Source organism: Citrus clementina, unplaced genomic scaffold (genome assembly GCF_000493195.1).
Source record: "Citrus clementina cultivar Clemenules unplaced genomic scaffold, Citrus_clementina_v1.0 scaffold_2, whole genome shotgun sequence".
NCBI lineage: Eukaryota > Viridiplantae > Streptophyta > Magnoliopsida > Sapindales > Rutaceae > Citrus > Citrus x clementina.
The window spans coordinates 9,054,004-9,066,066 of NW_006262688.1; the positions used below are offsets into that span (position 1 = coordinate 9,054,004).

The 12,063-nt window shown below is 30.6% G+C and overlaps 1 protein-coding gene across 1 annotated transcript; it reads left to right on the forward strand.

Annotated features, from left to right (window-relative positions):
• The first annotated feature begins 6,065 nt into the window (after nt 1–6,065).
• LOC18050975 (bidirectional sugar transporter SWEET4) lies at nt 6,066–11,072 on the forward strand. The gene is made up of 6 exons (XM_006446409.2): nt 6,066–6,317; nt 6,527–6,563; nt 8,089–8,305; nt 10,208–10,369; nt 10,453–10,572; nt 10,689–11,072. The coding sequence occupies exons 1-6, from the start codon at nt 6,275–6,277 to the stop codon at nt 10,836–10,838; spliced, it is 729 nt and encodes a 242-aa protein (XP_006446472.1). The 5' UTR covers nt 6,066–6,274; the 3' UTR covers nt 10,839–11,072.
• Nucleotides 11,073–12,063: the final 991 nt, after the last annotated feature.

The following is a 12,063-nucleotide window of genomic DNA, read 5'->3' on the forward strand; positions in this document are numbered from 1 at the left end:
CATTTAGATTGATTTTGAGTGAAGTAAAAGAAGAGTGCTCTTGTACCAGTGAAGCAGTTAATATAAAGATTTTGTACATTTCGTGGATTCCGCCCTTGAACAATCGTTTAAGATGAACACTTAACTTAGCACATGATATGTTGCATACGAACAGCTTGATCTTTTGCTGATTGTTACCAAAACCAAAATTGCAACCAAAATATATCTGGGATATATTTTAGTGATGTGGGAGATGCAATCGACAAAGGGGAGAGAGAGGGAGAATCGGCTTATGGTGATTCAGGCTACAAGTCAATTTCTGAGCTGTGTTCTTTGAGTAGCATGTGTGGTGGGAGTAGGGATGGTAATTGTACCCACAAACCCGTCCAAACCCACCCGTTAAAACCCATCTGTTGCGGGTAATTTTATCTGTTTCGGGTGGGTTTAGTATTATAAATTAAAACCCGCACATGGATGCGGGTGGGTTTGGTATTAATCTTATATCCGGTGGATACCCGCATGGATATCCACCAAACCCGCAATATTTTTTTCAAATATTTTTAATTTAATTTTAATCTAAAAATGTATAAAGAAAATAATGTCATTAATTAAATTACCAAATAGCCAAAGGCTCAAAGTTGTGTATGTGTGCATGTGGCCTATATCCTATTCTAAAGTCATAATCTAAAGAAAACTAAAGGCATTTTCCTTCAAATTAGTATTTGAAAATATTAATCTTAATTATTATTATAGGCATTATGTTGGATGGGTGCTTATGGTGGTGAATGAAATGAATATCTTCTCTTGGAGCTTGTTTTAAATGATAATATGAAATGTAATTATTATTTTTAGATACTAGTTTGTGTTTTTTAAATGGATTTGTGTAATTTATACTTAAATTTGAGAATTTGTGTTGAATTGATGTGGAAATTTTAATTTTTCATTTACATTATTTAAATATAAAATTGAGTATGTTATATGAAATTTGAGGTTATTATTATAAATTTATATATTAAACATTTGTGATTTTAAATACGGAAACCCGTAAAAAATCCGCCGGATACCATTGTAGGTTTGGTAATTGTTAAAACCCGCTGCGGGTGTGTTTTTATAAAAAAATTAAAACCCGCTGCGAGCTGCGGGTGGATTTGATAATTTAAATTTTGTGCGGGTTTGAATTTGGTAATGGTAAACCCGCTGCGGGCGGTGCTCATTGTCATCCCTAGGTGGGAGCAGCAAGTGAGCAGCGCGTGTTGTGTCAGCAGCGAGTGAGCAGCATGTGTTGTATGTAATATGTGTGGACAATTAATATTTAGCTCAAAACGCACTGTTTGGTGCTAAGTGTGGTGCTAGATGTTGTAAGAATATCACTGCTGTAATTAAATTGGTGGAACGTACGTGATTCGGAAAAGTAGAGAAAAATAGTTTTTTAAAATTTAATTTTAAAAATCAGTTTTATTTTGAAAGGGGTGTGAGTGTGACCCTGAATAAATGTTGTGAAAGTGGTGGCTGCACGAAGGGAACCAAATCTAGTGCATGACCTGTTTGGATTACATGAGCAATATGGAAAATGTTAAAAGTGTCCCAAACCCTGACCAGAGGGTGATAACTGATAAAGGAAGATTCGTCGAATCAGGTTTGATGACTCAAATGTGATAAGATGTGATTCTCCACAAACTGAATTTTGAGGGTTCATTTTCTTTGAAATAATATCGTCCAACCCCTCCTCTTTTTTTAGTTTAGCAGACTTCCTAAATCACTTTAGTTTTCTCTAGAATTCATCCCCAAATTCATAACAATGTAGAACTTATTTGAAATAAACACTTACATTTGTGCACCGTCAAAATACCACTAAAATAAAATAGAATACTGTTTGTACTGAAGTATTACTGTAATACATAAAATGAATATTGTTTTTATTACAATATTATTATTTCGGTCATGATGGTGCTTTGTTAGTGCTCAAATTTCATTTTTCAGTTCAAATAAACAGGTGGTAGAAGAAATAGACTTGATGACAATTTCTCGATCGAGTAATGGAAAAGCGCCACCTGTTAAAGTAATAACTTTTTGTGGCTGCTGTCTACAAATTATCGTTCTCCTGTAAAAGTACATCCCTCTTGGCTCTTGCCCCTTGGGGCTACTTTCAGCTGTTTCAGTCAAATTCAAAGTTATGGCAAAGTAATGACTAATGAGGTGGCAAAGCATTAATCAAACCAGCCAGCACTTGTAAATATTTTATATTCCATGCCTTGCCACAGCGAGTTGATTTGTAAATCCATGTTAGAAATCAGAATTTTCAAATTTGTGACCCTTTTTTTTTTTTATTTAAAAGAGTATCTAGCCAGGTTTTTAAGTCAAATCTGCTAATTAAAACTTTATCCTTAAAATTAAAAGAGCAGTTAAATGGGGTTTCATAAAAATTATTATGGGGTCCCCTCGTTAAGATTCAACACAGTTCATTCTTCAAAACTGCTAGCTATCGTACACGTGGAAAGCGAGGAAATGATTCAGTCAATAATGGGACAGCAACAATCAACATTGAACAGAAAACAGATTTGGGTGTTTCCAATTTCAATTGAAGAAACTGTGTTGTGTCTGCCCTACTTAATGTTTCTTTCGGTTCTGGTGGGAAAAAGTATGTCACCTTACTCCCACTTATGAAAACTTTAACTACCATGATGGGAATGCAAGAAATAAATTCATGCCCCATGGCAAATTCCATCTTTTTTCTGAAATCTGGAGAACTCTTTTTATGTTGATGTTAGTTTTATGCACTCAAAATTTGTCCCCTTTCCCTTTCTCTTTTTCGTTTTGGTACATTGATTGCTATGGCCTCCTTACCTTGGGACATCTTTCATTTGAACTATGATGCTTGATCGAGATATGCCAATTGGCATCCAATGACTTTGATATGATTAAAATAAAAAGACAATTCTCCTCATTTATTGTCCAAATTATAATCTTTGGATGTTTTAAAATTAAGAAACTATTTGTTAAATGTCTAAAGTAATTTAGAATTTTATTAGTTTCAAGTTTGAAAAAAAAAATTATTTATTTATTTTTTATAATTTCTGCCTTATGTTTAAATATTTATATTATAAAAAATAAAAATGAACAGGATGCCATTTATATATAGGTAAAAATTGAAATTTTTACCCATCTTCCGCCCACACGTGCAGTTAATTTATACCGTATGTATTGATATTACTGCTCTAAAACATCATGACCGTGTGATTATTGCTAAATTATATTGCATGTAAAAAAGCTAACAGACATTCTATCAGTGATTGGCGAGTGCTAAGTTATTTATATTAAAATTCATTCAAATTTTAGTCAAACTCAAACTTATTCAAATTTTAGTCAAACTCAAACTTATTCAAATTTTAGATAAAAGAAAATGCTAATAAATTAGTGACAAATAAGTTATGTCTAACATCCATTTGTATTTTCAAATTTATGGACATTTGCAGCTAATAATATTCATTATTTAATTTAAAATCATTACTATTTTCATCTTGGAGAGACAAAAAATAGAGTCCATAAAAGGAAGAAAGAATATAGTTTGTCTTTTCCATACTCAAAGTAATTGTTTTCTCTTGTAGGACTAGAATTTCTAAGAATGTAAATAAATATCTTTTCTTTTTCATTTTTCATTATGTAGTTCACAAGGTTTTAATTTCTTGCACCGCATTGCATTATTTCGTAAGTTTGGCATTTTAAAAGTTTTTCCAGACCCGAAAAAGGAAACGGATATATATTATTTGAGTTTTATAATAGTAAAAAGAATAATTAAGAATCCTCATCATCTGATCCTTTTAAAATTTTTAAGATTAAGAACCTTTAATTACGCGTACATTAATAAAGTCTCACAGTTGAGATTTTTGTTTCTTAGTGTGCTTAGGGAGATATTTTGATCTCTAAAGATCCTTGTACCCCAACAAGAAAAAAAGGAAGAAAAAGAAAAAGGATGCGCCTTAAAATATAAATATATAATGTTTGATATATTAATAATAAAGAAACCTTTACACATTAATAAATTTAATTTTTACAGTTTCTTCTCGTGTGTCTAAAGTCCATATAATTTTTTTCACAAAAGTGAAGAATTTAGATTCTCTCTCTCTCTCTATATATATATATATATATATTCCACAAAAAAAAATAAAAAGATTAGGAGTCGACGCTGATATGAGTTATAATTTCGATGTGCATTTATAACAATGCATAAATAATATTAATCTCAAATAACTATCATTCACAACGAGTATAAAAGATCTGACACGCAAATAAGATCAACACCGAATCATAGTCTAAGAAATAATGTTCAACAAATTTAGTGAAGGAAAGATCAATTTGGTAACTACTTCTAAAGAAGATGTAGTCATAGAAATCGCATGAGTTATGAACAAAGTAATCACGTGATAAGCACAAGAAAATTTCAACAAAAAATATAAGAAGCTCGGGCAGGTAAATTGAAGGTCCTTGAACATCCAAATTTCCTTCCTTATAGATCATCGCGATCTTGCTTTCATGTACTCGATATGCATATATACCATATAATTTAACTAAAATTCGATATCTATTTAATTAATTAATGATGAATCCACTATATATCTAGATTCAGCTGGGTATATGTCTTTCCAAAATTTATCCATCCATTGAACCTGCAACTCATTTTGTTTTCTTTTTCAATGAAATTAAATTTTAAAAAATGGTCCTAGCGTATGACCCCAGGTGTATGATTAAGGTGGTGCAAAGATTACACCTTTTTAAGTGCATTTGTCACACTGTATTATATTATATTAGGTTGTATTTTATTATTTTGTATTAAACTGTAATATTTAGTGTAATATAGATTGTATTATATATAATAATATTATTAATTTTAATTTATATTAAATTAATAATTTAAGATTTATTATTATTTATATTCAAATAATAACTTAAATTTTGTAATTAAAACAAATAATTTTCACCATCAACCACTACAAGTTGCTGTTGGATGCCATACTTATTTGAACTATATTTTGGTACCATTAGAATCTTTCTTATTGAGGCTATGCAATGTTGCAATTATTATTGGCAAATGAATTTTCATTTGCTATAAATCTGCAATCAAAGTCTCCATTTCAAAATTTTGACCTAAACTTAGGGCAAATGAAAGCTTTTTAACCGGTAATAATTACATCATTGTATAGCCCTGACAAAAAATATTCTAATGGTACTAAATTTTAATACAAAACACAATTTTATGTGGCGGCCACCAACGGTCGGCAACAGTGAAAATTGTCGTCAATGGCAACATATTTGAGTTTTTAATTTTATTTAATCTTATATATTTTTATTTAATTTTTATTATGTTCATTAAAGAAATTAAAAAAATAATTTGAATAGTTCTATATTACACAAACTTGATCTCCTCGAGTTTATTTAATGTGGCATTGTTCGCATTATAGTATATTACAATATATCATAATGTGAATAGGAACATTTACCCAATATAAGATTGCATTAAGATAATTAATACGATCTCTTATAATATAGCGTGTCAAACACACCTTATTGCAACAATTTGTTCATATTTATACAATTTGTTTTTTTTACCATGTATATTATGCAAATTTGTTACATGTAACGCTAAAGCTATACGTTGCTGCTACCATTAAGATATATATATATATATATATATCAGAAAAATTGTGGCGAATGCACGAGGCTGCACCGCAAATAGACCAATGGTCTTATTCTTCCATATGCCTTTGACTTTTAATTATTAGTTGCGAATTTAAACACTTTGTTTACAAAGTTGTAATCTCGTATGGGATAATTGACTATTCTACTCCATCTAGTCGGTTTATCAATTTCCTATTCATAAAGGTAATTATCCATATGATACAGATGTCACAAGACAGATAAACGACATTAATACTGATAACAATGATACCAACTGTAGAGGATCCGCTTCCCGTCGGCATGCATGCAATAGGAATTGTCATATACGTCTCTCATCGCATTAATTTATTAAAAGTATAAACACGCAAGAAAGAAACTAATAAAATCCCCACCAAAGCATTTGCAGACCTAGATATGCAAATTTCTTAAGTTGCAAAATTTATCTCTGACTCATCTTCTTCTCAATCACATATTTTACGCTACCTTCTGTTCTTACCAAACAAAATCTGCATACCATAAAGAGTTGTCAAGCTATCGTTATATAGCACTAACTATATATATTCTTCTCAAATCTTCCTCTCTTTCTCTTCAATATATTATTTTGCTCTTTGTTGGGACTAATATGGTGACTACCTCAACTGCCCGGAACATTGTAGGCATCATAGGTATGTTTAATTTATACTTAATTAATTTGATTCATTTTCATGATTGGCCAGAATGATCTTTAATAGTCCCCCCCGGGGGGGGCGCATATAAGGAAAGATTCAAAGAATTTTTCTTTGTTTTTATGGGTATATTTAAGCCATTTTAGGCTAGTTGTGTATATGCTTCTTGAATTTTCTGAATATCTTATGTTACTTTTTCTTTCTCGCAGGAAATGTCATCTCCTTCTTCTTATTTGCGTCTCCCATGTAAATCTCTCTCTTCTTTTCCTTTTCTGGGTGTGTATCCAATATGATCAAACAAATGTGAAAATATTATCTGGCCAATTAATTTGATATTTTCGACTAAGAGTGAGAGTCCTCAACTGTGATATGTCGTGTTTGATTACAAAGAGGTCAGTCCGACGGAAAAGCCTTGGGTGTGCTCCTAGAGCTTTATTAAAGACCTTCTCCAGTCCCACGTGATTCATTAGCCTGACTTTTTTTTTTAATTTTTCAAAAAAATTATTAACTTGTATAAATTTCGTGATTTGGTGTGAACTCATACCCTTCGCATCGAGCTGGTGGTACAGTGAGTTTGCATCGCTAGCACGGTACTATTTGTGCCGGACACGACAAGTCATTATCCCTTCGACACCCTCTCAAACCTCTGGTTAAAGTATCAGTTACTGAAAATAAAGGTTGAAAGAAATACCCATAATTAACTTTTAATTTCTTCATATTGTGTATGTGCTTATTTTTTTTTCATTTTTTTTTTCAAAATTCTCATGATAAGCATTTGATATGATTATAATGGAAAAATTCTTATCTTTTTCCTTGAAAATTATATTAAACTTCGAACCTTGGTCAGCTTTCTTTCTTTTATTTGTATCTTTTCACATTTTTTTTCATTAGTGTGTGAAAATTGGACCTAGCCAATCATGTCAATGTATTTTGTCAAAAGTCTAAGCATGTAGATAATGGGGGATATCTGATTTGATCGATTATCCAATCATCATTTTTTTTTTTCCTTTTCGCTTCTATATGGGTAATGATCTAATCCATTAGTTTATTTTCAATTGTCCCACTAAAATCTCCCGGATGCATGTAACATGAAACAGTAACTCTTCAAAAATCTACAAACCCACGTTCATTACTTAGGATTCTGGTTGGGTTTAGAATTGAGGTTGAATAACTGTAAAAAGTTATAACATTAAAGTATTTTGTAAATACTATTTGTTGTAACTTGAAAATTATATTAATATAATTTTTTTATATATAATAGAAAATTTATTATATGTTTAATAATTTTATCAAAATTATCAAATTATTATTTAAAATTTATATTTACTACATATTATTAATTTTTATTTCATAATTATAACTTTTTTTTCACAGCATCTACAGCAGCTCAATTCCGGACCTATATTAAAATAATGTCCCTTTTATTCTTGGTTGCGGTTGAGTGGTTTTGAGTATCTTGAAATTAATGTCCTTTTTATTCTTGGGGTGCGGTTGAGTGATTTTTAGTATCTTTTGCTTAGTTTGCTATCTTTAATTAGTTAGCTATTAAAGTTTTGACTGTTTAATATATATATATAGGGAACTTGATCCAACTTCAATTCAACGCCCCTAGTAGATTCCTAGAAAGTGATCTAAATCTTAATAATATCTAATCATTTAACATGAATTTCAACTTCAAACAATACTACCGTTCTTACAGATGATGATATACTATAGTGATTATTAGATAGAATTGGTCTGTTTAATTGGTGTAAATTAATATTATTCACAGACCAACATTTGTGAAGATCTACAAGAAAAGATCAGTGGAAGAGTTCAAGCCAGACCCGTATTTGGCAACAATAATGAATTGTTCGCTGTGGGTGTTTTATGGACTACCATTTGTGACCCCCGATAGCATTCTGGTCGTCACAATAAACTGCACTGGACTCGCCATGGAGATTGCTTATATCACCGTTTTCTTTGTCTTCGCTAAGAAGAAAGGCCGAGTAAGTTCCTCTAAAACCTTTACCATTAGTATATGATCATGTAATTAATATATATTTTTCACGTGCAATTGCATTTGTGGTTGCTTTTATAGAGATTGCTTCTGAGATTTTTAATTTTATTTTTTTTAGCTAAAAGCTTTCTTTTCCTGAAGATCTTTTAAAAAGTTTTTGAAATTGTATTATTAGGGACATTTTCCCAGGCTGACAAAGAATTTTTGATTAAATATATAAGGTTCAGACAGCCTTCAACCTTAAATTAGTATATGTTTTTCTTATAGGCTTCTATAGGAAATACTTCTTTAAAAAGTATCTTAAATTAAGTAATTTTCATCTTAGAAAACATCTCAATTTGAAGAAGAACCTACATCTTTATAATATGATGATATCTAATGTTATAGGTTGTATTAGCCCATGTTGTAATAGGGCTTAAACGTAATCTCATCATAGATGATTTATGGTTTAACTTAATGTAAATGTTGATTCATTAAAATTTATTAATTATTTATATAAAATTAATAAATTTTAGTTTTAGAACAGAAGGTGTTCAACGTTGTTAGCGTGCTAATTGGGCTTGTTTTCTGCCCAATTCATAAGAGGTCGGCCCAACTCAGCAAATTAGACCAATAACAATTTGTAAGGTGTCGTGCATGGTATATTTTGATGGGCTCCAAAATTTTTCTGGTTCAGTTGTCTAATTTTGTTTTTCATTTATTAAAATTGCTAAATAAAAAATTCCATTGATTTATTTGTTCTATAGCCATTATTAAGAGTGTTGTTGAGTTTCTTTCTGTACTTTTAAAAAAATTAATTAACTGTTCATACTTTAGTATTGTCCGCTTGAATCTTTTGTCTTATCTAAAACATGAGTCGGACACAAGCTATTAGTTTTAGAATAATAATATAAAGGCAGTGTATAACATTTGCATGTCAGTGTCACTAATTAGGGGTAAATGATCATTTAGTCTCTATACTTTAAGATTAGTGTTCATTTAGTTCTTATATTTTTAAAAATGCATCGAAACATCCCTGCCGTTAAAGTATTGATACCCCTACCGTTACTTTTTATTTCTTTTGGCTTACTTTTACAATATTACCCTTTTATAATAATTTTTTTGTTTGGACATTAATAAAAAGAAAATAATTAAATTACCAATTTCACCCTAGAAAATAAAAAAAATTATATTAATTTTTTTTGCAAGCACCATTTGCACACTTGGTAGTTTGCATACAATTTTTGACAATTAAAATTAATATATATATATATATATTTAGGGTTAAATTGGTAATTTAATTATTTTCTTTTTATTAATGTCCAAAAAAAAATTAGTATAAAAAGGGGAATATTGTAAAAGTAAGCCAAAACAAAATAAATCAATAAGTAGTGGGTTGTGGAATATTAAACGGCAGGGATGTTTCGAGACATTTTTAAAAATATAAGGACTAAATGGATACTAATTTTAAAATACATGGACTAAATGAGCTTTTACCCCACTAATTAGTGACTCTCGCATATTTAGTAATTGTTAATTTTTTTATATTATTATTAATGTAATTTTACATTAATAGTAAATAATTGACACATTATGTACCACATCATTTTAAATATAAATTTCTTATATAAAGTCGATCAATCTAAAAATAAGAGGTCTAAAATTTAAACTAATCCTGATAATAACATCAGGAAAAAAATTAAGTCACCGTAGGTTAAATAATACTAATAATAAATAAATAAATAACATATCGTGTCATACTGGCCTGGCTTAATTTAGTTATCTACTACTTATATAGAAGTTATGTAAACATGCAGTTCACATATGTAATACCAATGTGCTTTAATTTAATAATCACATGTTCTGAATTTAATAATCAATGTGTTGAGTTTTTTTTTATTTTTTTTTTCAGCTAAAGGTCACTCTTTGGATCATCATAGAGCTAATATTTTTGGGGATTGTTGCCGCATGCACAATTCTATTTTTTCACACCCATACGAAGAGATCTCGAATTGTTGGAATCCTCTGTGTCATTTTTGGAGCCCTCATGTACGCTTCGCCACTGACCATCATGGTATGTGTTATGCTTAGGCTTGAATGCTCGATCGGGTTTTATTAAAATCAGAGTTATAATAATACTATACAGTTATCTTACAGCAAAAACTTATCAAAACGAAAAGTGTCAAGTACATGCCATTCTATCTCTCGCTAGCCAACTTTCTCAATGGAGTTGTTTGGGTGACTTACGCTCTCATTCGTTTCGACCTCTACATTTTGGTAATTAAATTCTCAATGAATGTACTTACTTCAATTTGCTTAATTATTGAAATCAGAATAATGAATAATAATAATAATAACAAGTAAAGTATTTGGTTGATAATATTTTTCTGTAGATTGGAAACGGACTTGGAGCAATATCTGGTGCAATACAATTAATTTTGTACGCATGCTACTACAGCTCCACTCCAAAAGATGAAGAAAATGAGAAGCCAACTGAAGTCCAGCTCTCTGGCTGCAATGGCCGAGCCAGGCCCTTAGCTTAATTAACTAATTAATGTCTTTGATTTTTCTGTTATTGTGCTTCAATTTCCGTTCAGAGTTGTTAGTTTTGGTTTTGGGGTTCTGCTAAGTTACAGCTGCTGTAACTTACAGCCCCTTCAAAATAATGTAAAAATTTGTAACAGATGGTGCAACTCGTATAATTTTTAAATAGACTGTAAATTACAGCAACTGTAACCTAGCAAAATCCTTAGTTTTGTAATATGGAAAATTTCTCAATTTCATCACATAAAAGTATGTACTTATCATCGGACTCATTTTTTAATTGCGTATTAGGATTTAACTTATAAAGAAAAAAAATTGATTTGGAATATTATCATTTCTCAAACTAAATACCAACACATAAGTAAGACAAATTTTCACACATTATTTACCCTTAACTTATAAAAACTCTATGTTAAATCCACATTTTCTTGTCTAGCAAGAAAATACCCACGCAAGATTTGAATTATTAGGGCAGAATCGTATGCCAATTTTAGAACTGTGAGATTCTCAAATCTTATCCAATTCTCTATCTATCAGATGATAAGATATCAAGAAGTCTTGCCATTAAGTATGTTTCACTAATCAGGTTCCTTGGTTCTCATCCAAATTTTATTTTTAAATAATTAAATAAGCAGATGGCCCTAGTTTACTTTTTTTATTTTTGTAACAAATAAATAAATAAATAAAGTAGTGACAATACACGCCATCTTGATATAACTTAACCGTGCATACAAACTGGATGGCTTGAAATTCCATAAAATCCAGCCTAATGATTTGTGTAGCTGTTAGTTCGAAAATTAATTCAATCCCAAATTTTTCTTTAATTTAAATTGGCAATGGCATGGTAGGAAATTCTGAGGACGAATACGAGGAGAAAAATGGAAGACGCGCCGCCCCATGCATCCACAGAATCCGGGCAATCAGTTGCGATGCGGCAAACCAAAATAGCAATGCGTTTTGGCGTGCGCCCTCTATACGTACGTTAGTTATATCCGCTGTAATTTGTTAACTATTTTTGAAAAAAAAAATGAAAAAAAAAAAGATGAAAAGAAAATCTAATAATTAATTAACCAACAAGTAACAACCTCAACGGACCCAACGGCGTGTATCACTGGCCCCACTAGGATTATTCCTTCCATGCAAAACGCAACGCCTACGCTATTTAACTGCCGACGCACGTACACCAGTCGTAGTCTAGTAGTACTACTGCTCCTACTCACTTCA